Below are 27,792 nucleotides of genomic sequence, written 5' to 3'. Positions count from 1 at the left end.
ATTTTTTAAGCAAAACTTAAAACATCTAATATCAAAGAAAAAATACATGCAAATTGGACCTCATCAATGTTGAGAAGAACCATTCATCGAAAGATACCATTAACAAAAAGACAAACCAGCACCTACGTGAAGACACACCAAATAGTTTATCCCTCATTATATGAAGATTCTGACACATTAGTAAGGAAAAGGGAAAAAATTTAAAAGTGGGCAAAAAAATGTGACAGGCATTTCACAAAAGAAAATATTGAAATAAGCAGTGAACACATGGGAAGGAGCGCCACACTGTGTGTAATCAGGGAAATGCAAGTGGAGGGAACTCAAAGCACCTCCACCCTCCGCGATGGCTAAGTCAGAAAAGATGCAAGATGTCCATGTGGCTGGCGTGGAAAAGGTGGAAATACTGAGTGCGGATGGACACGCAGAGCAAACAGAGGGCCTCTACAGTGCCGGGAAGCCGCGTGTCAGTTTCTAGCAAAGCTAAGCATATGCTTGCCCAATGGCTCAGCAATTCCTCTTTAAGTAAACAGTTTAGATAGAGGAGTCAACACATACACAAAAAGGTTTGAACAAGATTAGTCATAACCGCTCTGTTCACAGCAGCTCAGCTCTGGAAGCACCCCAAACGTCCAGAGCGGGAAAGCAAGCTGTGTATATCGTAAAATGAAACATGTTTTTGGCAGAAAAAATATCAAAGTATTCACATGTTTTTTATTTAGTTATTTTTTAAAGGTTTATTTTATTTATTTGAAAGACAGAGTTACAGAGAGAGGTAGAGACAGAGAGAGAGGTCTTCCATCTGCTGGTTCACTCCCCAGATGGCCACAATGGCCGGAGCTGCACCGATCTGAAGCCAGGAGCCAGGAGCTTCTTCCAGGTCTCCCACATGGGTGCAGGGGCCCAAGGACTTGGGGCCATCCTCCACTGCTATCCCAGGCCACAGCAGAGAGCTGGATAGGAAAAGGAGCAACTGGGACTCGAACCGGCAACCATATGGGATGCCGGTGCTTAAGGCCAGAGCTTTAACCCACTGTGCTGCAGTGCCGGCACCTTATATGTTTTTTAAAAACCATGACACTGAGGGGCCAGCACTATGGCGTAGTAGGCTAAGCTTCTGCCTGCAGTACTGGCATCCCATATGGGCACTAGTTCGTGTCTCAGCTGTTCTTCTTGCAATCCAGTTCTCTGCTGTGATCTGGGAAAGCAGTAGAAGATGGCCTAAGTGCTTGGGCCCCTGCAGCCACATGGAAGACCTGGAAGAAGCTCCTGGCTCCTGGCTTTGGATCGGCTCAGCTCCAGCCCTTGAGACTTTTGTGGAGTGAACTAATGGATGGCAGACCTTTCTCTGTCTCTCTGTCTCTGTCTCTCTCTCTGTAACTCTGCCTTCCAAATAAATAAATAAAATCTTAAAAAACAAGCAGTCACACATAAAAGACTATACCCATGTGATTCCACTTACGTGAATTTCAAGAACAGGCCATCTGGTCGGCGCTGCGGCTCACTAGGCTAATCCTCCACCTTGCGGCGCCAGCACACCGGGTCCTAGTCCTGGTCAGGGTGCCGGATTCTGTCCCGGTTGCCCCTCTTCCAGGCCAGCTCTCTGCTGTGGCCAGGGAGTGCAGTGGAGGATGGCCCAGGTGCTTGGGCCCTGCACCCCGTGGGAGACCAGCAGAAGCACCTGGCTCCTGCCTTCGGATCAGCACGGTGCGATGGCCGCAGCACGCCAGCCACGGCGGCCATTGGAGGGTGAACCAACTGCAAAGGAAGACCTTTCTTTCTGTCTCTCTCTCTCACTGTTCACTCTGCCTGTTGAAAAGAGAGAGAGAGAGAGAGAGAGAGAGAGAGAGAGAGAGAGAGAAAAGGACAGGCCATCAATTGCTGATGGAATTCAAAGTAGTTGAATTAAGGTGAAGCGTGGCCTGGGAAAGGACACATGAGAGCTTCTAGGGAGGACGGAAAGTCCACCATGATGCAAGTGAGAGTTACACATTGTATAACAGATCTCTCAGTAACCAAGCTGCACCTGGAAGGTCAGTGGATTTATTGTATGTTATTTATATACTATATATTATCTATCTAAAATATATTATTTATTTAAAATCAATCTTAATGTATGTAGTAACCCAAAATGATTCACACAGTTGACTCACAAGCTCACGTCCAGGTCGATGCAGGGGGTGGTGATGTTAGGGAAGGGTTCTTACATGCACTATCGCGTCAGCTGGAATCCCAGAGGAGCAAACCAAACGCCCAACACGTGGTGTGGTTTAGGTGAGTTATGGTGCTGCTACATAACGATCAATCCTTGACCTTGAAGAAAATAGTGTTTTGTCAAACAAATTAAAAGGAATTATATCCTACTATAGTTTTAATGATTTTTGTGACTTTGTTAAAATTTACTTTATATGAGCAAAATTCATTTGATTATTGTTTTTTTTAAAAGATTTTATTTATTTATTTGAGAGGTAGAGTTATAGACAGTGAGAGGGAGAGACAGAGAGAAAGGTCTTCCTTCCGTTGGTTCACCCCCAAAATGGCTGCTACGGCCGGCGCTGTGCTGATCCGAAGCCAGGAGCCAGGTGCTTCTTCCTGGCCTCCCATGCGGGTGCAGGGCCCAAGCACTTGGGCTATCCTCCACTGCCCTCCCAGGCCTCAGCAGAGAGCTGGAGTGGAAGAGGAGCAACCAGGACTAGAACCCGGCGCCCATATGGGATGCCAGCACAGCAGGCAGAAGATTAACCAAGTGAGCCATGCTGCTGGCCCCCATTTGATCATTGTTTATAGCCCTTGCCTGTTTTCCTGCTGTTCTATTGTCTTTTTATTCTTTATTTGTTCAACTCTTTATTTAATAAAGCCATTAAGCCTTTGATTATAATGTAAATTAAAAATGTTATCTCAAATCAATAAAACAGTTGAAAAACAAAGAAATTGTTATTGAAAGATATAAAATGACTTTTGATAATATTTTTTGACATGATAGTAACTAACAAATCAAGACTAACCCATATTTGATAAAGGCCCTGATATTTTCACATAAAAGGAAAACATTTTCCCTTTAGCTCTGTTTCAGTGTGGAGTGTGCAAATTGTTTCATAATGCTTTTATACATCTTAAGTATTTTCCAAGTATTCTAAGTCAGCATAGATTGTTTTTGAAAATATAAAAACATTTCTACAAAATGCTGCCTCAACAGAAAAGCTTCCTTTTTTTACTCATTCTCAGAACCAGCGTGGGTCCAATACACACTTGTTCCTGTCGGTGTTTTCCGTTGAGTCTGGAAAAGGGAAGCGCCAGGTGTCCCCCCTGGGAGTTCCTCCGAAAAGAAAGAGCAGCAGAAGCGAGAAACTGTTCTGAACAGTTCTAAACTGTTAATGTGGCACCCGGCAAGATGCCAGGCCCCACGGCTCAGGGAGATGGCACAGCTCTCACTGCCTGGGACAGCCCTGCTCTATCCCTGACTGTTTGCAAATGCATGGGAGAGTCCCCGCGCTTCTTGGTCTCTGGGGGTCGTCAGTCAGTACTCAGTCTGGGCTGTGTGTGGGCCTATGGAATGCCCAGAAAGGTGACCTGCTTTCCTGAGTAGAGGTAGTAAGGCCTTGGAGCCAGCGTTGTGGCACAGCAGTTTAAGCCGCGATTGCAACACCAGCTTCCCTGATAAGTCGGTTCAAGTTCCAGCTGCTCCATTTCCAGCTGCTAATGCACCTGGGAAAGCAGGAGAAGATGGCCCTAGTGTATGGACCTCTGCACGCATGTGGGAGACCGAGATGGAATTCCAGGCTCCTGGCTTCAGCCTGGCCCAGGCCTGGCTATTGTGGCCATATGGAGAGTAAACCAGTAGGTGGAAGATCTCTCTGTCTCTCTGTGTGTCTCCCCATCTCTCTGTGTATAATCTACCTTTCAAATAAATAAACTAAATCTTAAAAAGTAGCAAGGCATGTCCTCAACCATTTATTTCAGAGTAAGATTTGGTCCCCTATGAAAATCCATGTAACCTGAGAAAACTTCACAGACAAGACATGCTTTAAATCTGGCCTTAGATAGCTCCTGCTCGGACCAAACGGAAGGCACATTAGAGGCGGGTGGGACAGAGGAAGGTGGGGAGGGAAGAAGTGAGGCAGGTGCCCTGGCAGTGTGTTCACGGTGTTTCCTCCAGCATCTCAATGCCGGCAGTCGCTTCCTGGGCAGCTTGCCTTGCTCTGAGCACTCCCAGGCTTGGGGGCGGGGAATGCCAACTAGGGCTGACCCCCTGGGCTTTTCGTTAGTCACTCCAGCATGGAGCCCTGAGACGGAAAGGCTGCACTGTCTCCATCCTCTTTGGAGCCTCAGAGAGTGAGAGGAGAGAGCCACGGAGAAGTGTGAAGTCCAGCTCTGCTTCCCTGAGCAGTGCCAGTTTCTTTTCTTTTTCTTTTTTTTTTTTTTTTAAGATTTATTTATGTATTTGAAAGTCAGAGTTACACACACACACACACACACAGAAAGGTCTTCCATCCGCTGGTTCACTTCCCAGATGGCTGCAATGGCCGGAGCTGTGCAGATTCGAAGCCAGGAGCCAGGAGCTTCTTCCAGGTCTCCCACGTGGGTGCAAGGGCCCAAGGACTTGGGCCATCTTCCACTGCTTTCCCAGGCCACAGCAGAGAGCTGGATTGGAAGTGGAGCCAGGACTAGAACAGGCACTTATATGGGATGCCGGCGCTTTAGGCCAGAGCGTTAACCCACTGAGCCACAGCGCCGGCCCCGCCAGTTTCAATCTGTTGTATATCAGGACTTCCCCATTAGTTATTCTCTGAGAGTTGACTTTAGCAGGTAAACAAACACCTGAGAACCACAATGCTGCACACAATCACCAGCTCCACTCTGCACAGATAACTAAGGTGCTGGGGCACCCAGGATTGCCCAGTTCCATGGAAGGCAGAATGCAGGGGGCGTGGGTGCCACGGTTCTACAGCAGCATGCTAGGTCATGGCTTCCACAGCTCTAGGAGACTTCTGTAGTGATTGCTGGGTTGGAAACAGCTGGCTGCCCTGCTCTTCTGAACATGATGGTCTAACCAGCACAGGACCTCCAAAGCTCCCAGTCTGGCTGGTGAACCAGGGACAGAATACTGTCCCTTCAGAGCCACCATCAAATAATCCTAGGAAGTGTCAATATTTGTGGCAGCGGGTGCCCCTGGCGAAGGCTTGGCAGGGGGACCTACTGTACAAGACCTTTGGGTTGCTACATTTGACAAAAATACTGCAAGGAGAGCGTCTATATGAAAAATCACTCCCTGATGTTCTGAAATTTGACTTTAACTAAGGATCCTGCACCTCGTCTGGCAGCCCATCCACTGCAGGGCCATTTCTCCATGGATCCTGGAGTTTCTCGGTGGACCAGGAGTTGAGGTTGCATCTGACAGCTGGGTAAGAGCCATGAGTCTCTTCTGCAGGTGTTCATCTGGGGTTTCTGCCAACAGTCAAACTGCACCACAGTAAGCATCTGATCTTACTTCATTTCTAGGGAGTTCCACAATCATCGCCACACACCCCTGCCACCAAACCACCCTGATTACCAGCTCTGGCCCTTTGGGCCCCCGGGTTCACCATGCCCGCCTTGTTAAATGGGCATCTCCATTTGGCTTCTGCTACCTCGATTCCATTCTAGCAAACCCCACTCCATCTCAGTGGCCATTCTTGCAGGGACAGGGACAGGGAGAAGGAGAGGGAGAGGAAAGAGAGGAAGAGGGAGCTCCAGGATCATCTGAGTATTTGCCAGTGTCAATGTAAGTTATGGACACTATGAAAGGACCACCTGGTCGACTCGCCCAACATCACAGGAAGGTAGCAAGTAGCAGCTGATCTCTAGGCTCAGGGGGTGAGCCATTTGCTCCAGATCACGCAACCAGCAATGGCAGCCTGTGTCTGACCCAGGTCCCAGGCTCCCAGCCATACTCTCCTATGTGATGTTCATCAGGTCCTGAAGTAGTGGGAAGCACAGGCATCAGTCCTTACAGTGGAGAGGATTTGAATGGCTCCTGCCCACTCCCTTTCCAGATTGGGACATGTGTGTGGGAGTGGATTTTTCTTTGAAGATTTATTTATTTTTTATTTTGAAAGTCAGAGATCTATAGAGAGAGGGATAGACACAGAGAGCTTTTACATCCGCTGGTTCACTCCTCAGATGGCTGCAATGACCAGGACTGGACCAGGTCGAAGCCAGGAGCTTCTTCCGGGTCTCCCACATGGGTACAGGGGCCCAAGGACTTGTGCCATCTTCCACTGCTTTCCCAGGCCATAGCAGAGAGCTGGATCAGAAGTGGAGCAGCTGAAACTGGAACTGGTACCTACATGGGATACAGTCATCATAGGCAGTGGCTTTACACAGTGCACCACAATGCTGGCCCCTGGAAGAGGCTTCTAAGGGTGTTAGGCTGAGCAGAGTAATCCAGATTTGGTGGGCTGCTCCTGTACCAGGGAGAGGTGTTAGTCATCAGCTAGATTGTGGATGGGGGCCTAGGCTTCAAAAGAAGCCTGCAGTTGATGAAGTTGAAAGGGTCAAAACCTCCTTGGATGTTGGAATGGAGGCCAGGCTCAGGGACAAGGCTTGCACTCCCAGGGAAGCCCAGGGGACCCCTCCTCTTCAGAGGCATCAGGGAGTGCTTGGATGAGGTCATGAGACTTCGAGGGCTGCACCCCCAAGAGCTCTGGGTGCTGTTCTCTTGCACTGGCGGTGAGTGTGGAGGACGCCCCATCTCTGCGGTTCTGCACCGTTTATGCCCAGCATGAGCAGCTGGGGACCTGGTAAGTGTAGTCTCCCGTGCTCAATGCCAACACAGGCCCTGGCCTGGGCCCTTTCCACAGTGCTCCGAAAGTGGATGCACAGCCCGATCCTCGAATCCCGTTGGAAGGCCTAGTTCCAGAGGCCACTTCAGGGTACCCAGGCCTGTGTCACCCAGGGCCTCCCTTCAGCTGGGAGGATATGAGCATGGCCCAGAAGAGACACTGGTTCCACGGATAGAGGTGTGGGCCTGGAGAGGACGGCTCCCCACATCTGGATGGGGCCAGTCCCCAGGAGCCACCTGGAGAGAGGATAAAGCCATCGGTTGAGGGCTGCCCTCCAGTGAGGCCCATGGGGAGACAGAAGAGACAAAGTGCCTCAACCTAACCCTTCTCCCCATCCAGGGCCCCAGCCCGGTGTGGAGCCAGGCAGCCAGCAATCCCGTCGTTGCGATCCTCGCAGGCTGGCTTCCAGGCTGGGAACGGACGGACCGTGTGCCTGAAGGAACACGCTACTCGTGCTCAGTTCTTGTACCGCTGGTGGCCAGCTTTTGTCTCACTGCTACGCTCTGTGTCAGCGTTATGTAAGACTCAGAAGGGCTGGACGGAGTCCTCTTCCCTGGAAGCCATTGTGCAAGCTTGGGAATTAGCTGTCAAAGCCCTCGGCCCCCAGGGGATATTTTTCAGGGGAAGATTTTCAGTGACGGATTTCAACTGCTTTAATAGTTTGCAAATTGCTGTGGTTTGTCCTTATTCCATCTTGCAATCTGTTAGTTCTGGTTTTTTGGAAATCGATGCATTTCCTCTAAATTAAATGCGTTGGCACAAGATTCTTTCTTTCTCTCCAGTGGCTGCGGGCTCTGTGGGGACGTTGTCCTTTTTATCCCCCTCAACCCGTCCTTCATTTGTGCCTATTTTTATGGCTTTATTTGTGCCTTTTTTGCGAGGTCAGTCTCAGGGAGTTTTAGCTTCATGGATCAATGTTGGACCTCATCAGTCCTCTCCCGTATGTGTTGTTTTCAAGTTTTGCTGTTTCTTTCGCCTTCGCTGGGTGTGAAAGACTTGCTTGCCAGAGGGGAAGGCAGAGAGGAGAGCATTCCTGCAAGGCACAAAAGTAAACATTGTCTTGCAGCCAAGCGTGGGGGCAGGAGGCAGGGGCCAGCGTAGCCAGGTGGAGGACTTGCCAGGCTTGGTGGCCAGTCCCATTGTCCCCTCCCTCCTGCCAGGACCCCAGCAGCACTCCCGGGCCCATGCTTCTCACAGGAGGGAGGCAGGCACGGGGGCAAAGCGCCCCAGCCTTGCTGTGTTCCCCACTTACTCCCTGCCAGCGACAGCTCTGGAACCGCAGGCCTCCCTCCTGGAAAGGAAGGGCCCGGAGCAACCAGACGTCTCGAGCAGTGGCACAGGGAGCCCTTGTCATCAGCACCTGACTTGTTCTGTCTCATGTCTTGGACTTGCACACAAAACTTGGCTTGCAAAGGACTTCTGCAGGGGCCGGCCCTGTGGTGCGGTGGGTTAAGCCGCCATCTGCAATGCCAGCATCTCGGAAGAGAGTGCTGGTTCGAGTGCCAGTTGACCTGCGTCGGATCCGGCTCCCTCCTAATGTGCCTGGGAATGCAGCAGAGGATGGCCCATGTGCTTGGGCCCCTGCACCCACATGGGAGACCCGGATGGAGTTCCTGGGTCGTGACCCTGTCATTGTGGCCACTTGGGAAATAAACCAGTGGATGGAAGATGTCTCTCTCTTTCTATCTCTCCCTTTATCTATGTTACTCAACCTTTCAAATACATAAAAATACATCTTAAAAACAAACAAAAAAAACCTTCTGTGGTGAAATGAAAGTCAGAGAAAGATTTGGAGATGGACTGCAAGCTGACTGGCTTTCTCCTCTGGGGGCCCCACTCATTTCCTGTGAGATCTGGGGCAAGTTATTTAATCTCTGCACCTCAGTTTCCTCGTCTGTAAAATGGGCATGATAGTCATGGTGTGCACCTGCTCAGGACTAAATATGCAGCACGCACAGAGCCCAGAGCACAAGGCTCTTCCCCTCTTGGACTTAACTTTCCCTGGTGTTGGAGGCAGCAAGCATGGGAGCGCTCCCTGGGCGGCGTCCGAGGTGAGCGCCTGGCAGCCCGTCTGTGTCCTCCTCTTCCTCTTTGGCTCCTTGTGGTCTGTCTGGGCGGCTGCAACCCAACAGCCTGTGCAGCCTCCCTCTTGCATTTCCTAGAAAACCCTCAGCGCCGGCTCCAGCTCAGCAGATTTGGGGCCCTCCTCCTCATGACTTGACCTCCACCTAACCAGGAAAAGGTCTTGTGAGACACCCCCCGCCCCCACCGTCTGCTTCCTATAAAAGGCAGGCAGGATGGCCAGGGAGGAAGAGAAGCAGAGAGCAACCCTGAGGCTGGAACTTGGCTCTCCCGTGGCAGCAGCCCCAGCATGAAGGTCTCCGCAGCTCTGCTGTGCCTGCTGCTCCTAGCGGCCGCCTGCAGCTCCCAGGCACTCGCCCAGACAGGTGAGGCCCATCTCTTCCTCCACTCCCTCTCCTTCCTTAGGTTTCTCTCGCCTTCTAAGCCAAAGGGCCCCACTTTATATATATATATGTATATATATATATATATATAATGTATTTATTTATTTGAAAGTAAGAGTTGCAGAAAGAGAGAAAGAGAGAGAGGCAGACAGAGAGAGGCCTTCTATCCACTGGTTCCCTCCCCAGATGACTGCAATGCCCAGTGTTGGGCCACACCAAAGCCAGGAGCCAGGAGCTTCTTCTAGGTCTCCCAGGTGGGTGCAGGGGCCCAAGCACTTGGGCCATCTTCCGCTGCTTTCCCAGGCCATGGCAGAGAGCTGGATCGGAAGTGGAGCAGCCGGGACTCCAGGTTTACCCACTGCGCCATAGTGCTGGCCCTGGGGCCCCACTTCTAAACCCAGCAGAGCAGCAAGGCCCCTTAGAGCTTCACTCAACGCTGAAACCCAGATCGGAGACAGGAGGGGCCCAGCCCACCTTGCTGCCTGGAGCCCAGTGTCTTTTCAGGTCATCCCGAACTCTGCAGCTCTGGGGCCACTCCTGGCGCCTGTCCCAGGGCTGCCCCTGGCCACCTCCAGGCAGTGCAGTCTGAGCCACAGGTCACAGCAGGGGCGCTGGGCTCCAGGACGGATGAGGTCTGCTTCTGCCTTCGCCTCTGGTCACTTCCTGCTGCACTCAAGCCCACCCGCCTTCAGAGGCTTTCTCTTTGTGACTTTGCTTCTAGAAACGAAGCCAGCCCTGACCGCTTGCTGCTTCAGCTTTGTCAGGAAGAGGATCCCCCTGCAGAGGCTGGTGAGCTATCAGAAGACCAGCAAGGCCTGTGTCAAGGAGGCTGTGATGTGAGTAGAAAACCCCGCCCATGCACCCCTCCGCACCCCATGCTCTCCAAACAAAGCTGGGCCCAGGTGGGCCCTGCGAGACTGAAGCCAGGCAGCTCCTGGCTGCTAGCCTGAGGACTCTAACTCTCCCGCTGTAACAGTGCAGAGGCACTGGGGTCCCTTCACAGGTGGCTGCCCATGCTCTGGTCTCCGCTTTAGTGGACACCAAGATGACTTCCCCCGCCACCAAAAGCAGCCACGGCCTCCAGGGCCCTTTCTTCCCACAATCCTCCCCGCTCCCAGCCCAGGGACCACCCACCCTGCCATGGGGTCCACCTGACTGTGCCGGGCCCCTTCCTCCACAGCTTCCGGACCAGACGGGACCAGGAAGTCTGTGCTGATCCCATGCAAAAGTGGGTCCAGGATACCATGAGGGTCCTGGATGGAAACGTCACTACCTGAGGACTGCAATTCTTCCACCCACATGCAGATGTGACCTGAGTAGGGGACATGATTGCTGCCTCTTCTCTGGCTTCCCATGTGCCCCCAGCCTGGTTTTCCTGTAACCTTCAAATCGAATGCTTTCTCTTTTATGATGCAAAATGTGTTCTGTCTTCAGTAATGTTAGCTAAGACTCCCTCCCCCCCACCCCACCAACCCATACCTGCTGCCACCGCTCTCCCTGTCCCTGTGCCTCCTCCTTCAGGCAGCCTCCCAGCCTGAGATGAGTAACCCATGTACTCCTGGTCCCCAGAGGAAAACCAGGGGCCCGATGGAGGCAATGGCACTGGGCAGAACTGACTGTGGGGGGTGGCGCTGTACAACCAGAGGATGAGCAAGTTAGGACGAAAGGGAGAGGGCCAGAGTCTGGGGTCCAGAATGTAAAGTTGAAGGCATTTAGATAGGCTGGGCTGCAGGGGGATTCAAATACAGGGCAGGAGCTGGACCCAGCTCTGAAGGCAGCCAGAGGTGTGATGATTTCAAGGAAGAGAGACTAGGGAGAGCAGTTGTGCCTTGAGTGGGATGGGTGGGGCCGGGAACATTGAGAAGGGCTCCCTGCACCTGTCCAGGTAAGAGGAAAAGGGGCAGTTCTGGGGTGCTGGGGAGGAAGCAGATGGCCAAGACTGGGCCAGATTGTGACACACTGAATGCTGGGGACACAGGGTGGAGCCCGGGGACACAGGACATGCCACCTTGCTCCCCACAGCCACAGAGCTGGCCTGCACAGGGGCACCAGGTCTGAGGCCCAGTCTTAGCTCCCTCCCCCGTCACTTCCCTAGGTCATACACTGTGGCCATTCAGTTCACAGGGACAGGGCCTCTTCTTCCCCTGTGGCCCCGGGGCCCTCCTGACCTGACTCAGCTGTCTGCCCCTCCTGTATGAGCTGAGTTGGATCTCTGGAAGCCCAGGGTCCACTCATGCCTACATCCCCACAGAGGACAGGGCCCCGAGGCCGGTGTCCCACGGTACCAGGTAGCATGCTGGGCAACTCGAGACACCATAAAGAGTTCAGGCCTGAGGGCAGGAGCCCTGGGCTCCAAGGCCAGATCTGGCCCTGGCTTGTTCCGTGTTCTATCCAGCCCTCAGTCATCTCGTCTGTGCAATGGGGTTAGCAGCATCTCACAGGCAGACGAGCTCACAACCAGGGCATTGGATAGCATCACCCCCTGCACCTCCTGCATCCATCACTGCTTCACTGTGCCTCCCTCGGCCGTCAAACCTGGAGGCAGAGAATCTGCCAATGCCCCCGCCCCCAACACACAGCGTCACAGCAAGGCAGGGAGTAAGTCTTTTATTGGCTCCTGTTCCCCAGGTACCAAGTCCAGCATGTCTCCCTCCTCCCCCACCCTTCAGCCCCTAGCCCCACCCCTCAATGCCAATCAGTTTTGCACCCTGAAGTCCCCTTGGGATCCAAGAGGCACCAGCCAGCAGGAGTGCAGGATTCTGGGATTAAGTAAAGTGCAACATTGTAGCTTATCAAGTCCCAGTAGAAGGAAGGGAGCAGGACTAGAGGTAGGTGTGGCGAGGAACAGAGCTCAGGAGGGAAGGGAATCCGCTCAGGGTCCCTTTGGCAGGCAGGGCTTCATCTTTTTAAAGTAGCCCTGGAGCCAGCCCACTGTCTTCAAGGCACAGCTTTCTCTGCCTCCTCTCAGCTTGAATCTGCGAGCAGAGAAAAAGGAGAGACCGAGTCACCCACTGCACACCACACACAAATACCATGTCTACCTCCTTGCTGATGGGTGCCCAAGCCTCTCCCTGGGCCTGGCTTCCCCTCTGTGAATGAAGGCGCTGTTTGAGAGCTGATCCATGGCTGGTACAGGGGTGTGGGGGAGGCGTGGGCTTGGTAACTTACTTCGTGGACCCTCTCCTAAAGGTTAGGGCTGCAGATGTGGGGGAGGGACTACAGGCTTTGCAGGCGCTCTGACAATGAACCTTGACATGGATCTCTCTGCTCCTACTTCCAGTGTTTCCAAATCCATCTGGCCCCACAGGACGTGTGTGTGTGTGTGTGTGTGTGTGTGTGTGTGTGTGTGACTATTGTGCAGTCTATAGCCGGGCTCTGCCTCTGAGTGAACTTAACACCAATACATTTGCCTCCCTGAGCCTCGATTTTCATGGTAATAGCAATGTGTGTCCCAGTAGGGTCCATCGAGGTGATGTATGGACACCTGAAAATACCTTAAAATAATCCTAGTATGTGAGAACAGCCTTTGTAAAATTCTTAACCACCCTTGATCCTGTGATGCAGCTGTCAGTTGCACCCCATGTCACAGGTAAGGACAACAAAAGTGTGAATGGTAAGGAGGGACAGGCAGTTATCTGTCCAAGGTCACCCAGGACTCTAGGTTAGCAAATACAGAGGCAGGACTTGATCATGGACCCCTTGCTCTTCCACTACACAATAACACCCTGTGGTTGTGACTCGGCAGCTCCTTCCTCTGGGCACACAATGCTGGGACCTGGTATCTGGCATCTTGGAGTTCCAGGAAACACAAGGTACCACAGGAGCACCTGCTTGGGAGCTCGGCACTCCCCCTAGCGCCCAAGCGCGGCTCTGCACGCAGTTGTAGACCGCCTGGCTGGCTAGGTTTAGAAACCTTATTCCGGTGGAACAGCGCCATCTAGCGCTTGCTGTTCTAATTCCCGGGCCGCCGCGTCGGGTCCTGCAGGGGAGTGGGCAGGGGATCACTCACATGATGGCGTCGTAGGGGCAGGTGGAGCTGCTCCTTCTGTAGCAGTGGATGGTCTTCAGGGGAATCCTTTTCTCCACGAACGAGAAGCAGCAGTTGGAGGAGGATACGTGCACTGGAGGAGAAGCACAGAGGAGAGTCTGCATCGTTTCCCAGCCTCTCACCCGCAGGGTGATTTTTCCTAAAGCCCCTGGTGAGCAGAGCCAGGCCCAGGCTTTCAGGCCACCCACATGCAGAGGGCACGGATTCTTCGTTCCGGAGCAGTGAGGACAGCACAAGGACTGGACCTCACATCGGAGCTCCCCACAAGCCTCCTGGACCCTACCTTCAGAGGCTCCTCCAGCCCTGACTGCACCACAAAGGTGTGGTCCTACCCTGGAGCTCAGGCCCAAGGCTCTGGACCCCACACCCTGGGGGAGGGGCAGCGGTGGGGGCGAAGCTGGTCTGTCAGACGCACACAGGACACTGCGGTCCTTGGTCACAGACCTGGACTGAGCTCAAAACTGTTGAGGAGTGCAGGCTGGCTAACCAGCAAGGGGAGTGCTCCCAGGAGCTGCCCATCCCCCCGACACCATCTTTCCTGGCTCTCAGTTCTGCCCAGCACCCACCCTCCACCCCTAAGAGACGTGTGTTCCAGTCCTCCTAGCTTGATGTTTCACACACTCCCTTCCATGCGGGTCATGAGGCTGGGGTCCTCCCACCAGCCTTGGAGACAGCGCCATCAACTTCACCTCACCACCCACAGAAGAAGGCAGAATCTGAACAGTAAACTTGCCCAGGGTTAGCCAACCACAGAGCCCCCAGTGTAGCCTCAGCCTCTGCCTGTCACCCGGCACAGTGTACAGCCCCGCCCCAGTGCCTCCTCTGAGCCCCCCCACTACCCAGCTTGCTCTAAATGAACTGACAAGTCCTCCCTGGTGTCAAAGGCTCTGAGCTAAATTTCTTCCTGCTGGAGCTGGCGGCTCAGCTCCGTGTGTTCGCCCCTGACTCGCCGTTCTCCTTCCCGCCCCAGCCCATCCAAGTCCTCCTTCTAACTCTTAGGTGAGAGGAGGGGAGATGGAGACGGATGATCAAGGTGAGCCCTGCCCCAGCCCAGGAGGAGCTGCCTGCCTTCCAGCCCGCCCACCCAGGGAAGGGCAGAGGGATGGCAGCCCCACTCACTGCTCTTGCCATCCACGTCTTGAGGCCACATCGCGACCAGCAGCAGGCACGCCAGAGCCACGGGGACAAGCTTCATCTCGGGCAGTCGGGCTCCGGAGACACTGAGATCTCTCCCCTGGCCCATCCTTCAGTGCCCAAAGCTTATATGAGCCCGGGGTGGAGTTTCCCAGGCCGTGCAGAGGTGGGAGTCACAGGCAGAAGGGACACTTACTCACACCCAGTGGCCGCATGGAAAACTCCCTCCCCCTCCTCTCCTGGCGGTGCTGGAGGTGTGTTTGGGGGCCGGGCGGGGTTGGGAACTTCCCCAAGTGAGGAGTAGATAAGGATCTGATAAAGAAGATACGTGGGAGCTGTCCTGGCTGAGTGGGAAGCGGAGAAAGGTGACTGAGAGGAAGTGGCCTCTGTGTGGCTTGCCTGGCCCCAAGTCGCTGCATCCAGATCTGCAGCTGCTGCCGCTGGGACAGCACAGAGCAGCGGTGTTCTCTAGCCTGGAGCACCTGTGCCGGCACCTGCACCAGAATCCAAACCAGCGATTGTGCGGACTTGCCCAAGCACGTGTGTGCACTAAGTGGAAGCTGTAACATGTGACTGAGGGTGGGCAGCACGGATCCCCTGAGTCAGGTGCCTAGGCCAGAGGCTTGCTGTTGCTATTTTTTTAATCCTCAACATTTTTCTTATATATATATATATATACATATATATATATATTTTTTGACAGGCAGAGTGGACAGTGAGAGAGGGAAAGAGACAGAGAGAAAGGTCTTCCTTTTGCTGTTGGTTCACCCTCCAATGGCCAGCGCACTGTGGCCGGCGCACCACGCTGATCCAATGGCAGGAGCCAGGTACTTATCCTGGTCTCCCATGGGGTGCAGGGCCCAAGGACTTGGGCCATCCTCCACTGCACTCCCTGGCCACAGCAGAGAGCTGGCCTGGAAGAGGGGCAACCGGGACAGAATCCAGTGCCCTATTTCTTATATATTTTTAAAAATTTTATTTATTTATTTGAAAGAGTGACAGGGAGAGACAGAGATCTTCTGTCTGCTGGTTCACTCCCCTAAGTGACCACCATGGCACTTGAAGCCAGGAGCCTGAAACTCCAGATCTCCCATGCAGGTGCAGGGGCCCAAGGACTTGGGCCATTTTCCACTGCTTTCCCAGGCCATAGCACAGAGCTGGATCGGAAGTGGAGCAGTGGGGACTCGAACCATGGCTCTGATATGGGATGCTGGCACCACAATGCCGGCCATCTCAACACTCTTCAATTGTTTCCTCTGTTCGAAGCAAGCACCAATGAGATGCAATGCCTGGCCTGGAACCATTTTTGCTTCAACTCCCAAATAAACAAGAGTCGCCCAGTGTAAGGCTGGCAGGAGATGGGCCATCTCAGGAGCTTGGTGGGGACTGGGAGTCACCTGCCAGGGTCAGAGAGCATCCTGGCAGCATGTTATTTTTTAAAAAAAAAAAGATTTATTTATGTATTTGAAAGGCAGAGTTACAGAGAGAGGTAGAGACAGAGACAGAGGTCTTCCACCTGCTGGTTCACTCCCACAACAGCCAGAGCTATGCTGATCCAAAGCCAGGAGCCAGGAGCTTCTTCCAGGTCTCCTTTGTGGGTACAGGGGCCCAAGGACTTGGGCCATCTTCTGCTGCTTTCCCAGGTCATAGCAGAGAGCTGGACCAAAAGTGGAGCAGCCAGGACTTGAACCGGTGCCCATATGAGATGCTGGCACTGCAGGTGGTGGCTTTACCCACTATGCCACAGCACCGGCCCTGGAGAGCATCCTGGCAGCAGGTTCTTACAGCAAGGTCTCCTACAGGCGGGAGGCCAGGAAGTCTGCCTTGTGTGCAGTGACAGGCAGAAAGGAGCGCTCTCCACTCAGAGCAGCCGGGCGGAGCTGCAGGGTGAGAGAGAAGGAGAGTGGTGGGAGTGGAGCAGTGCTGGGCAGATACATGGCTGTCCAGCTACAGAGTGGTCAGCACAAAGATGCTGTGCGCTGGAATAAACAGCACATAGCAGGTGCTCAGGAAGCAGCAGCCGAGCCAAGTCTGTGTTCTGAAGCCTTGAGGGCCAAGTGCATCACCCAGTCACAGAGGTTTGGCTGGTGTGACCCACCTTGATGGTGCACTCTGCAGCTCAAAAACCTGCTGTGGCTTCCCATTGCCAGTTGGATGAAGCACAAGTATGAGCTGCTCACCTGGGCGTGCATGGCTGTCCACGTGACGGCTCTCGGATTCCTGTGTGCCCAAGGGCTCACGGTTCCCGTCTGCCATAGGTTTCCCATGTCCAGGGCTCTGAGCTCCCATGCAGAGCCCCCCTCGCTACCTCCCTTTGGGACCATCACTGTCTCTGTCAAGACCCTCCTGCTATGCCCCAGAGGCAGGACCCTAGCTGCCTTGGAAGCCCCCAGTAGGTGGACTGCCCTGAGAGGGGCTAACTTCCCTGCCCCTCATCCCCGACCCCTCTCTGCCCTCTTCACTGATACACGGCAAGCAGGCGTGTTGGACTTCTCATGCAGTCTCCTGGGAGAGCTTTGGCCAAAGTGTGTGTCCCAGCTCCATTTCAGGGCCAAAAGCAAAACCCATATGCCTGTACATGACAGAGGGAAAGAGAAAACCTCCAGGTCATTCTCTTGGGCACCAGGAGAGGAGACCCACACTTCCAGGATGATCTCTCTGTATTGTCGTGGGAGAGTCTGCCCAAGGTCAGCTTGAGAGTTAGAGGCAGAGACAGGCGATGGGACTTGGGTCCTGGTCATCCAACCCCCGTGTGCCCCTGCCTCTGAGAACACCCTGCCAGCTGAGCCGTGGCTCCCGATTTCTCCTCTGCTCAGCCAGGTTCGTGCCTCTGCCCACCTGCTTCCTGTCATGCACAACGCAGCTGAAGTCGTCAGCATCACTAACCCTGCTGTGGTCTCTCTCCTGCTCCCTTAGGCCCTGGAGATGGAGCATTTTTTACCCCTTTGCTGTGAGCGGAGGAGAGAGAAGAGACCGAAGTGTGTGATCAGGTGCCAAATGGAACCGTAGGTACTTCAGACCCGGGGAATGGAGTGGGGATGTCGTGTGGCCACCCAGGAAATTCTCTGCTCATCCTCTCCTGCCTGGGCTGCTGCCCAGCCCACTCGAGAAGGGAACGGGGCAGTCCCTGCACCAGCTCATTTCCCCTCCTCTCCCACCTGCGGCCGCAGCCGCCCCGCACAGGAAGAGACGGAAGACCTTGCCTTCCAGGCTTCCTGAGCAGGGCAGGGCACTGGCCAGTGCCTCTGCTCACAGCGGAGCTTCATGGGGCTCTCCTCCAGCCCCAGGTGGCTGTTAGGGGCAGCGGCTCCCTCCCCAGGCCCCAGCACCAAGGCTGGAACCCAGTAACAGCTCACCGCAGTGCTTGTGTGGAGTAGAATGAGCGGAGGCAGGACAGCCGAGGGTGTTCCAGAACACTCCCACAGCCAGAATGTTCCAGAACACTCCCAGCACGAGCACTCCGCCAGTCACTCCCAAAAACCGCTCGGACTCTTCAGCTCTTCTCGTGGTTAGAACTTGAAAGGCAGGAAGTGGCTTGTAGGAGCCAAGTTAATGAGGCTGGGTGGAGAGCGGACAAGAGGCAGCCCATGTGCACCCAGCCCCTTCAGGGGAGCCCAGGGACGCCCCGGTCCTCCTGCCTCCCCGCCGCGCATCCCTCGTGCCGTGGGGCCCGGCCCTGCTGGGCGTCTCAGTTATAGCCCAGCCTGATCCTGGCAGACCGGGCTCACGCAGGCCGCTCTGGCTTTGCCCATGGCCAGGGTCACATATTCTCAGCTCCCTCTCTCAGGGCAGAGGCCAGGCTGGGGAGGAAGAAAGTGGCGTCTGGAGTCAGACACAAAGGGCACGGGTCTCAGCCACACCACTGGACCTCGGGCGAGCGATGGACACTTCCTGGGCCTCTGTCCCTTCCTTGTGAACGCTGCAGCTGGGTGGGCCTGGCTCGTCTCTCCCTGTGGTTTCCTGGTACACTCCCACACCTTGACCTAATCTGGGACTATTTGAAGGACTGCGTGACGTCTGTGCACACTCAACAAATACACCAGGTGCTGGGGACCGTGGAGGTGGAGGACACGGTAGTGTCCCGTGAGCAGCATTGGCTCGGAAGTGCTCACAGGGGGCCTGTGTGCCCCTGGCCCCCTCTGCAGCGTGTGCCACCCTCTGCCCCAAGGGAGCCCACTCCCTAGACCCTTTCCCATCTCACCTGGTGCTGCGACACTCAGGCCTGCTCAGCGCCCTTGCAATGTGAGCACGGCGACCCTTTGTGTCTTGTGTCCGCGCCAGGCCTGGCTGCAGCCTCGAGCGCAGGTGAATGCCCAGGAAGACCTCCAGCCCCACACACCTTGAAGGCTAAGCTCTTCCTCCCGCGTTCCATTCTCCTCTCCACCCCCGCCCCGCCCCCCGCGCCGACACTCACGCTCTGCTCTGTTGAGAAGGCTCTGCATCCACCTTCTACATGACAGTGAGCAAGTCACTTCCATGCCCTGGGCCTCAGCTTCCGCCCATAAAAACTGGGAAGATTGCTGATGGCAGCATCTCCTGTCCTGAATTAAAATCGCTTGGGGAGCTTTGAAGTGAGAAGTCCCACGCTTTGGGGCGAGGTTGACCGAGTAGATAAGGTGCTGCATCAGGAAGCTCTTGTTCTGTATGGGAGGGCCTGAGTTCCAGTGCCACCCCCACTTCCGATCCAGCTCCCGGTTAACGCATCTGGGAGGCAGCAGTGATGGCTCAAGGGCTTGGGCATCTGCCTGCCATGTAAGAGACCCAAGGGGAGCCCTGGGCTCCTGGCCTTGGCCTGGCCCAACCCTGGTTTTTGTAGGTATTTGGGGAGTGAGCCAGTGGATAGAAGTTCTCAATTTGTGTCCTCTGTGTGTCACCCTCCCATTCAAATAGACATAAATAAATCATAAATAAGCACTTGGAAAGAAAGATGCCTGCATTCCCGAGCAGAGACCACTGGCAGGTCTGCTCCTGGGCGTCAGTCACACCTGCCTTGAAGAGTCCCTGAGAGCAGGCCAGGGGTCCCCAGGTCAGCTGTGCACCATACACGGCCTGGGCCCAGGAGTGCCCCTGTCCCCCATCCCCAGAGCAGGAAGAGCCTTTGGGAAGGACGCAGGTGGGCACGGCCGTAGCACAGGGGAAGAGCTGAGGGTGGGCAGGACAAAGGGAGCAATGCGGGGGACCTGGTGCCAGCCGCCTCCCCACGCCCAGGCAGGGCCCTCTCCTCTGCTGACTTGCTAGACTGTGGGCAGGACTGGTACCCCAGACACTGACGCCCACCCGGGCTCCCACAGCCTCTGCAGGCCGGGGCACACTGCCCACCTTTGCAGGGAACCCGGAGGGGAAAGGCCACAGGATGCAGGGAGAGGAAGTGGAAGCGGTGACTCCAAAATATTTAGCCCACCAAAACCAACAATGCCCCCCCTTGTGGGCGAGCACGCCCACAGGCTGCTAGGGAAGTCCCCCGAGGAGCCCTTTCCTCCCTGGGGTGACAGGTGGGACGGCCTGCAGTTCTTAGGCCTGGGCAGGCAGGCCTGACAGCCAGTGACAGCCAGTGACACTCAGGTCTGGCCTCCTGCACCCTGGAGTGAGCTGAACCCGCCATATCCTTGCCCCAGGCACGAAAGCTGGGCCTCCCTGTGCGTTGCCCAGCCAGAGCTGGACACCTGGTTCCCCTTCAGCACCAGGAGGACAGAGCAGAGCTATGCAAAGGGCAGGCAGGAGCAGTGTCCCCGGGTTTGCTCTGCTGTCTGTCGGGGTCCCCTCCCACCCTGCTGTTTCTCACTGGAGTTATTCTCATCCAGAGATTTCACTGACAGCCCAGATGTGATGCTCTTTCTCGTTTGCCTCCAACCTCAATGTGGTCACTCAGAGCAGTCGAGAGGCCCCTTGTCATCTATCCACCCTGCATTCTTTTTTTGGAACATATTTATTTATTTACTTGAAAGGCAGAGTTACAGAGAAGCAGAGGCAGAGCAAGAGAGAGGTCTTCCATATGCTGGTCCACTCCCCAAACAGCCACAATGGCTGGAGGTGGGCCCATCCGGAGCCAGGAGCGTCTTCCAGGTCATCTTGGACCATCTTCTACTGCTTTCCCAGGCCATAGCAGAGAACTGGATCAGAAGTGGAGCAGCTGGGACTCAAACCAGCGTCCATATGGGATTTACCTGCTATGCCACAAAGCTGGCCCCCACCTCTCACTCTTGATGCTTCTCCAGCCCTCCAGCGAGTAGCAGCGGTGCACGGCCCATGTTGGTGGGATGCTTGCCGTGTGCTGGGCATTCTGCTGCCCTTCAGGGAAACGGATCTGCCTGCTCGCCCTGGAGCCCCGGGAGCAGGGGTGGCGATCGATGCGCTCTTGCAAGTGAAGACGCCGAGACCCAGAGAGGTCGTCCCAGGTGACGGAGCTCGTCCTCAGGGAGGTAAGGGAGCAAGCCGCCTCCAGGCACTGTGTCCCGAGCCAGTCCTTGGCACCAGCTCTCTGCAGGGGCTCCTGTGTGATGCCCAGACAGCTCAACCTGTCCTGCAAGGCTCCGCTCAGGTGGCCACCATTTTCACCACCTACCACTCCAGACACCTACGTCCCCCTGGGCTGACCCTCCCAAGCTCCCGCTGACACACCCTGGCTTTGGCCCTTGCTCCTGCCTCTACAGCAGTCACCTGAGCCCCGAGTCACACCCTGGCCAGCTGCCACTCTCTGGCAGCTCCTCATCCAATTCACCTCTGGGTGACTTTCTCCTCCTCCCCACGCTCCCTCTGGTCTGGCTGCAGGGCCCTTTGCTCTTTGCTCTCCCCCGAGGTTACATCTCCCACCTTACAATGTGGTTCGTTCCTTCTCACGCCTGGGTTCTTGGCTACACTCGGGGTTTCCTGCCTATCCGGATGCACAGATGTCGTAACCAGCACCAACCGTGTATGTGAACTCGTTAATGGGATGGCCAACGCCCAAACAGAGCCCGAGACTTTAACCTTGTCTACCTAGTGTTTTTTTTTTTTTTAATTTTTTTGACAGGCAGAGTTAGACAGTGAGAGAGAGACAGAGAGAAAGGTCTTCCTTCCGTTGGTTCACCACCCAAATGGCCACCACTGCGGGCGTGCTGTTCTGATCCGAAGCCAGGAGCCAGGTGCTTCCTGCTGGTCTCCCATGCGAGTGCAGGGCCCAAGCACTTGGGCCATCCTCTGCTGCCTTCCCGGGCCACAGCAGAGAGCTGGACTGGAAGAGGAGCAATCGGGACTGAATCCAGCACCCCAACCAGGACTAGAACCAGGGGTGCCAGTGCCGCAGGCGGAGGATTAGCCAAGTGAGCCGCAGCGCCGGCCATACCTGGCCTCACACTCACGGAGCACACATGCACATGTGCATACTCACACTCCCTGGCCAGCCCAAGGAGCTGTTCTCCGTGCTCACAAAGCCTCCAGGCCTTTTCTGCGTCATGCCATCCCAAGTCTGAGAGGATCTGGTCTTGCACTCATCCAAAACCTTTGGGTCATTTCATGGACGCAGCAGTTAGCACTTCACCCACACCGTGTGCAAGCAGGAAACAGTAGCCACCGTTTGTAACAAGAGTCCCTCACAGCTCGCCAGCCATGCTCGGATCTGCAGCATCCTGGTTCCTTACACTCACTTGTAACTTTGTCGATAGTTATTGTAGTTATATATAAATTTACCTTACATACGAGGAAACCAAGGTCCTGTGCCCTGAGCAAAGTGTTGGGCCCAAGCTGAGGTCTTCACAGGGACGAGTAATGACTCACCGTGGCTCCTTTCTCCAGAGGTCTGGAGTCTCTCTTTAGAGCCCATCTGAGCTGACAGCACTTAGTTAACCCACAGTCTCATCTCCTCAACCACAGCTCTGCAGATCCCAGACAGCCAGTCCCCGGTGGAAGCAGGTTCACACCAGGTGAACATGGGGTGGGTCAAAGCTATGTGCTCAGATGAGTGTTATCTAAGGGGCCACGAGGGGAGCATTCCTTTGCCACCCTGGGCAGGCCAGCGTCTCACCTGGGTACATAATTAAGCAGGTAAATACAGGCTGCCTTTACTAATCCAGGCACATCCGCAGCAAGGCGAGTTGAGTTTGAGACTGTTATTAAATAAATGTGGCTCTCTTACATTCCACCATATATAATTCCTTTTAATAGTATTATCAGGTTGAATGTACTTAGAAGATATGCTTTAATGGAGAGTTTATCGGGATTTGTAATTAGCAGAGCAATTGTGAGCACTTTAAAGCTCTCGGAAACAGATTAAACCCACTAAAGGGAATCCGCCCCTCAAAAACACAGAAGCGGTCTCCATTTACACGCCAGCAATCGCTGTGCCAATTAGAAAAGCATGCATCCAAGCGCTTCTCCACGTCTTACTCCTGGTGCAGTGTTTGACATCCCTCCCGGCAAGAAACACTCCTCGGTGGAGTCAACAGATAATTAAAGGGCACCTACTATGTGCCACACACTCCTCCGTGTGCTGGGAACCAAGACACCGGAAGCACTTATCCAGGGGGGGCCTCACACCTTGCAGGAGAAACGTAATTTTCAAGCAAGCTGCTATACCCACAAGATCATGTCAGATAGGGTAAGTCAATAGCAAAAGCACATTGTGTGTGTGTGTGTGTGTGTGTGTGTGTGGTCAGGGTGGGGATTACAGAGTTTGCATCTGAGCTGAGACCCGAAGGACAAGAAGATAAGAACAGGGAAGACTTGCACAGTTTATGCCTACGATGCCTCAGCTCCTCCCCACTTCCTGAGTGCCTGGCCAAGACAAGCACTTAAGACAGTGGAGCAGAACAGGGAGGGGCAGCGCGGTGGGGTGCAGCTCACTGCGGGAAACCGCGGGCACACAGCCCTGACAGCGGGCTGGGCTGTGCACTCTCCACTTCCTGTCTGTCCCGGGCAGAGCAGACTCAGGTGGCTGAAGTCAACTGCTGCACTCCCAAATGGAAAGCAGGACTGAGGGACATGAGCTGGCTACTGGCAGCAGCTTCTACACACAGGGACCAGCCTGGAATGTTCCAGGAGAGAAGGCCAGCACCGGTGATAGGTAAAACTTATGTACCATATCAGCAGCCAGTGAAGTCTGACAGGAGAGCGAGAACCTGTTCACGTGAAGACTGGTGAGCCCTGAGGGAGGGCGTGTCTGAATTTTTCCCTGTGTGTGCTGCAAACCCAGCCCTGACATTTACTCAGGGACATGCACTGACCTTTCTAAATAGGATTCCTCCCTTAGCAGCGTGGCGCACAAGAGGGAGAGGGGGACTCAGCTGGGAGGTGCTCAGAGGGACAGGGGCGGGGCAAGGTGGCCATAGTGGGAGTGCCGCACAGGTAGGGCAGCTCACACCTGGCAAGAGAACCTGCCCTTATGCAAAGAAGCCCTCTTAGATGGGAGGGGTGCCGCTGGATCGGGCAGGTGGGCGGGGGTGGGGGTGAGGCCACTGCCAGCCGGAGCCTTGGCCTGGGTGTGGAACCCAAGAGGAGCGTGTTTAACTTTGCCCAGGTGCCAGAAAGGGCTGTGCCGCTGCCTGGTGTGTGACCTGAGCCAGCCACTCCCACAGTCTGCGCCTCATCTGGAAGATAAGAGCCGCGAATCCGACTTCTAATTCGGCTGTAATATCTGGCGAGTTCAAGAAGAGTCGGAGCAATCTCTCTTTTTAGTTATTTTAAGAATAACAACCAAGCACCCCCAAGCAAATCTAAAGCCAGATCTTGAGGTTAACTTGCCTTAATAGGGCTTCCCCCTGTGTCTTCCTCGACTCCCCAGCCTGAAGCAGCCTCCCGATTCCTTCATTTTCCCTTTTCTCCGAATGGAAGCTTCTAAGATGTGTAGGTTTTTCCTTAGTTATTTTTACTCTACAAAGGGTGTCACGCTTTATCATGGTAAGGACCTACCTTTGTGTTGGATTCTGTTAAAATACACCTGTAGAATTGAATCACCGCAGCTCATTTGTCTTAAATATGGTAACTGGGTAAGCATAAGATTGTTTACTCATCCACCCTATCTTCATAAGGGCATTTGAGCTTTTTCCAGAATTTTGCCATTGTCAACAGTGCTAAACATTCTTACAAATGAGCATTCTGCGGAAGATGGTTCATGGGGAGGCGGGCGTTGTGGCACAGCAGGTTAAGCTGCTTCTAGGATGCCATACCCCATGTTGGATACCTGGCTCAGGTTCTGGCTACTTCATGCTTGTGGTCCAGCTTCCTGCTAATGCATCATGGGAAGCACCAGATATGGTCCACGTGCGTGGGCTCCTGCCATCCACGTGGGAGACTCAGATAAAGTGCCGGGCTCCTGGTTTCAAGAGCTTCGGGGGAGTGAACCACTGGATGGAAGACTTCTCGCTGTCTCTCTCTCTCTCTCTCTCTCTCTGTCTCTCTGTCCTCTGTCTTTCAAATAAATAAATAAATCTTCTGGAGAAAAAAGTTTATGGAAAGTTAGCATTATCTTTCAATTCCGTTTTTCCATAAACATTTGGAAGTGTCCTTGTGTAGAAGGTGGAAGAGTGGAATTGCTGAGTTAGAACATTCGCTGCTACGAGGCAGCTGTGTGGATCAGTCATTTCTTCTGCGAAATGTCCATTTCCACTTTTGAGCGTTTTTCCTTTTGTGTTTTTCTCGAAGGATCCTCAGCCTGCTTCCTGCCTGTAGGATGCCAGGGCTTGCGAACGTCGCGCATCCTGAAACATCAGTCTTATTTCGTCAGATGAGCACCTCTTTCAGCAAGGCATTGCTCTCAAACTCTTTCTGAAATGTCAGAAGCCAAACCTATGACTCATTTTGAGACAGCCACTGCCCCGCCCCCACGTAATTGTAAGACTCTGACAGCATCAGCCTTTATGAACCTTCTCTTTTCCATGAGCCACCTCGTCCAGCTGAAGCGACAGTCACCGCTTGGCCTTCAGGCTCAGGGTTAGTGGCCAGGCTCTCCTCTCGATTTGTGCCCAGGGCGTCGTCTCATGTTGAGGACATTTTACAAACTGCAGAGGTGGGAAGTGAGAGGTGGTCACCTCTTCCCACCCTGTCAGCTCTGTGTCCGCTTTCAATTCTTCTTGCCAATGAGCCAGCTCTTTGCTGGCGCCATCTCTTTGTGGGAGGACTTCATGTCATGTAGCAAAGAACAGCTAATTCATACTAAGGACATTCTGCCTGGAACCCTCTTCTCCCAAAACCACAATTCAGGAGGGAGATTTTCTGCCTCCTGGGAGATCATATGTCGCAGTTTTACCAAACGCTTTGTGACTGCGTTACATGGGTTGCCATTTTCCCAGTCCCTATAATGATTTCCTCGCCGCCTGCTGCTCAGCCTCAAAGCCAAAGCCACATGCTTTATTCCTTGGATACAGCAATGCCCCATTGCCAGGCATTAATTTCTATATGAGTCAGCCTTTGCTATAGTAACAAGCAACTCCAAGCTATCAGTGGCTTATAATAATAGATATTTATTTTTTGCTCTCAAGTCTGCCAGCCCACTGCAACTTTGCTCCAAGCTATGGGTCAGGTCTTTGCCATCTATCTTCACAGTTTCTGGGCCCAGCGTAAAGGAGCAGCTCTTGCTGAGGGTGCCTCGTTCTCCTGGCAGAGGGCACCAGTCAGAGACGGTTGACAGAGACTTACAGTGCTCGTAAAGCTCCTGCTAGGAGCAGACAAAAAGTCTGTCCCATCTGCTGCTTTCCAAGGGCTCAGGAAGTTGCACAGCCAACCCTGGAGTTCATGGGGAGGGCAAATATGTTTGTGATCTTATTTATTTATTTATATTTAAGTGGTAGGCAGACACACATAGAGAAGACAGACAGAGCTCCTATCCACTGGTTCACTCCCCAAATTCCCACAGTGGCGAAGGCCAGGCCAACATGTAGCTGAGATCTGCAAACTCAGTCTGGGCCTCCAACATGAATAGCAAGGACACACCTAGCTGAGCCATCACCTGCTGCCTCCCAGGGTCCAGAGTAGCAAGAAGCTGGTCTAGGGAGTAGAGTTGACACTGGAACGAGCCCAGGGACCTGAGATGGGAAGTGGCATCCCACCCAGCGTCTCGGCCACTAGCCCAGTGCCATTCTTGCATATTCTTACACTGACCATGTCGGTGTGTGTACAACAACATATTCTCTAATTTGTAACTTGCTTTCAAGTTGTCTTTTTGAGAAAAAACTGAAAATTTTAGTACAAATTTATCAGAATTTTGTAGTAAAGACTTTTGTCTCTTGTTTTAAGTCACAAGGTTCATGCGGCCAGTGCTGTGGTGTACTGGATAAAGCAGCTGCCTGCAGTGCTGACATCCCATATGGGTACTCCACTTCTGATCCAGCTCTCTGCTTTGGACTGGGAAAGCAGTACAAGATGACCCAAGTCCTTGGGCCCCTGAACCCACATGGAAGACCCAGAGAAAGCTCCTGGCTCCTGGCTTCAGATCGGCACAGCTCTGGCCATTGCAGCCAATTGGGGAGTGAACCAGCAGGTGGAAGACCTCTCTCTGTCTCTCCTCTCTCTCTGTGTAACTCTGACTTTCAAATAAATTTAAAAAAAGACACAAGGTTCAAAATATTCTTCTCTAAGGTATAAAACATATTTTATTAAGATTTGTCTCTTAAGAACTTTAAACACTGGGGCTGGCATTGTGGCATAGTGGGTAAAACTGCTGTCTGCTACTCTAGCATCCCCTATGGGCAGAGGTTCAAGTGCAAGCTGCTCCACTTTGGATCCAGCTCCCTGCTAATGGCTTGGGAAAAGCAGCGGAGGATGGTCCAAGTGCTTGGGCCCTTGCCACCCACACAGGAGACCCAGAGGAAACTCCTGACTCCTGGCTTTGGCCTGGCCGTTGTGGCCATCTGGTGAGTGAGTCAGCCCATGGAAGATCTCTCTTTGTGTGTCTCTCCTCTCTCTCTGTAACTCTGACTTTCAAATAATAAATAAATGCTTCTTTTAAAAAATTTAAAGGCTTATTTTTAACATTTAACCATCTGGAGTTGATGTCTATCTATCATATAATGTAAAATCCAGTTTAACAGTCTCATTGATATAAATCCAGGCCACATTTTTGACTAGCTCCATTGGTCTGACGCGGAAATCATATCACACACCATCGCTTCATGCCTGCGTGGTTTCATTCCATCAACCAAGTTGGTTATCGCTATAGTGACTTACAACTCATAACAAGTCACGGTATCTGGCGACATAAATAGCATCTCAGTGGGTTTTTTGTTTCCATTTTTAGCCAGAAATGTCCCAGCTATCTTCACCCTCTTCTTCAGAAATTGTTTAACCATCTCAAAGTCTTGGAAAAACTGGTGAGCACCACCAAACTGTGCTCTTCACCTATCCTGGCTTATTGAACATT

General features: G+C 53.6%; 2 protein-coding genes and 1 long non-coding RNA gene across 3 annotated transcripts; 2 read left to right on the top strand and 1 right to left on the bottom strand.

Annotated features, from left to right (window-relative positions):
* The first annotated feature begins 8,969 nt into the window (after positions 1-8,969).
* On the top strand, positions 8,970-10,701 carry LOC103351517 (C-C motif chemokine 7). The gene is made up of 3 exons (XM_008271107.4): positions 8,970-9,265; positions 10,005-10,119; positions 10,464-10,701. The coding sequence occupies exons 1-3, from the start codon at positions 9,190-9,192 to the stop codon at positions 10,558-10,560; spliced, it is 288 nt and encodes a 95-aa protein (XP_008269329.2). The 5' UTR covers positions 8,970-9,189; the 3' UTR covers positions 10,561-10,701.
* Positions 10,702-11,874: 1,173 nt separating this feature from the next.
* Positions 11,875-14,722, bottom strand: CCL1 (C-C motif chemokine ligand 1). The gene is made up of 3 exons (XM_017349305.3): positions 14,451-14,722; positions 13,293-13,404; positions 11,875-12,258 (listed from the first exon to the last, which is right to left on the bottom strand). The coding sequence occupies exons 1-3, from the start codon at positions 14,572-14,574 to the stop codon at positions 12,156-12,158; spliced, it is 339 nt and encodes a 112-aa protein (XP_017204794.2). The 5' UTR covers positions 14,575-14,722; the 3' UTR covers positions 11,875-12,155.
* A 7,849-nt stretch (positions 14,723-22,571) lies between these two features.
* LOC138845957 (uncharacterized) lies at positions 22,572-26,997 on the top strand. Its single transcript, XR_011383285.1, has 2 exons — positions 22,572-23,575; positions 26,670-26,997. It is a non-coding gene; the product is annotated as an uncharacterized lncRNA (long non-coding RNA).
* Positions 26,998-27,792: the final 795 nt, after the last annotated feature.

The sequence above is a fragment of the Oryctolagus cuniculus genome, chromosome 17, assembly GCF_964237555.1.
Source record: "Oryctolagus cuniculus chromosome 17, mOryCun1.1, whole genome shotgun sequence".
In the NCBI taxonomy this organism is placed as follows: domain Eukaryota; kingdom Metazoa; phylum Chordata; class Mammalia; order Lagomorpha; family Leporidae; genus Oryctolagus; species Oryctolagus cuniculus.
The sequence above is the reverse complement of the archived record's forward strand: the minus strand, read 5'-3'. Positions and strand labels throughout refer to the sequence as shown.

Excerpts from the sequence above, each read along its gene's own strand:
- CCL1 (XM_017349305.3), bottom strand. The coding sequence starts at position 14,574 with ATGGGCCAGGGGAGAGATCTCAGTGTCTCCGGAGCCCGACTGCCCGAG. Across the intron at positions 13,405-14,450 it reads AGACGTGGATGGCAAGAGCA|TGCACGTATCCTCCTCCAAC; the intron begins GTGAGTGGGGCT and ends CTTCTCCTCCAG. Across the intron at positions 12,259-13,292 it reads TGCCCCTACGACGCCATCAT|ATTCAAGCTGAGAGGAGGCA; the intron begins GTGAGTGATCCC and ends CTCTGCTCGCAG.
- LOC103351517 (XM_008271107.4), top strand. The coding sequence starts at position 9,190 with ATGAAGGTCTCCGCAGCTCTGCTGTGCCTGCTGCTCCTAGCGGCCGCC. Across the intron at positions 9,266-10,004 it reads CCAGGCACTCGCCCAGACAG|AAACGAAGCCAGCCCTGACC; the intron begins GTGAGGCCCATC and ends CTTTGCTTCTAG. Across the intron at positions 10,120-10,463 it reads TGTGTCAAGGAGGCTGTGAT|CTTCCGGACCAGACGGGACC; the intron begins GTGAGTAGAAAA and ends CTTCCTCCACAG.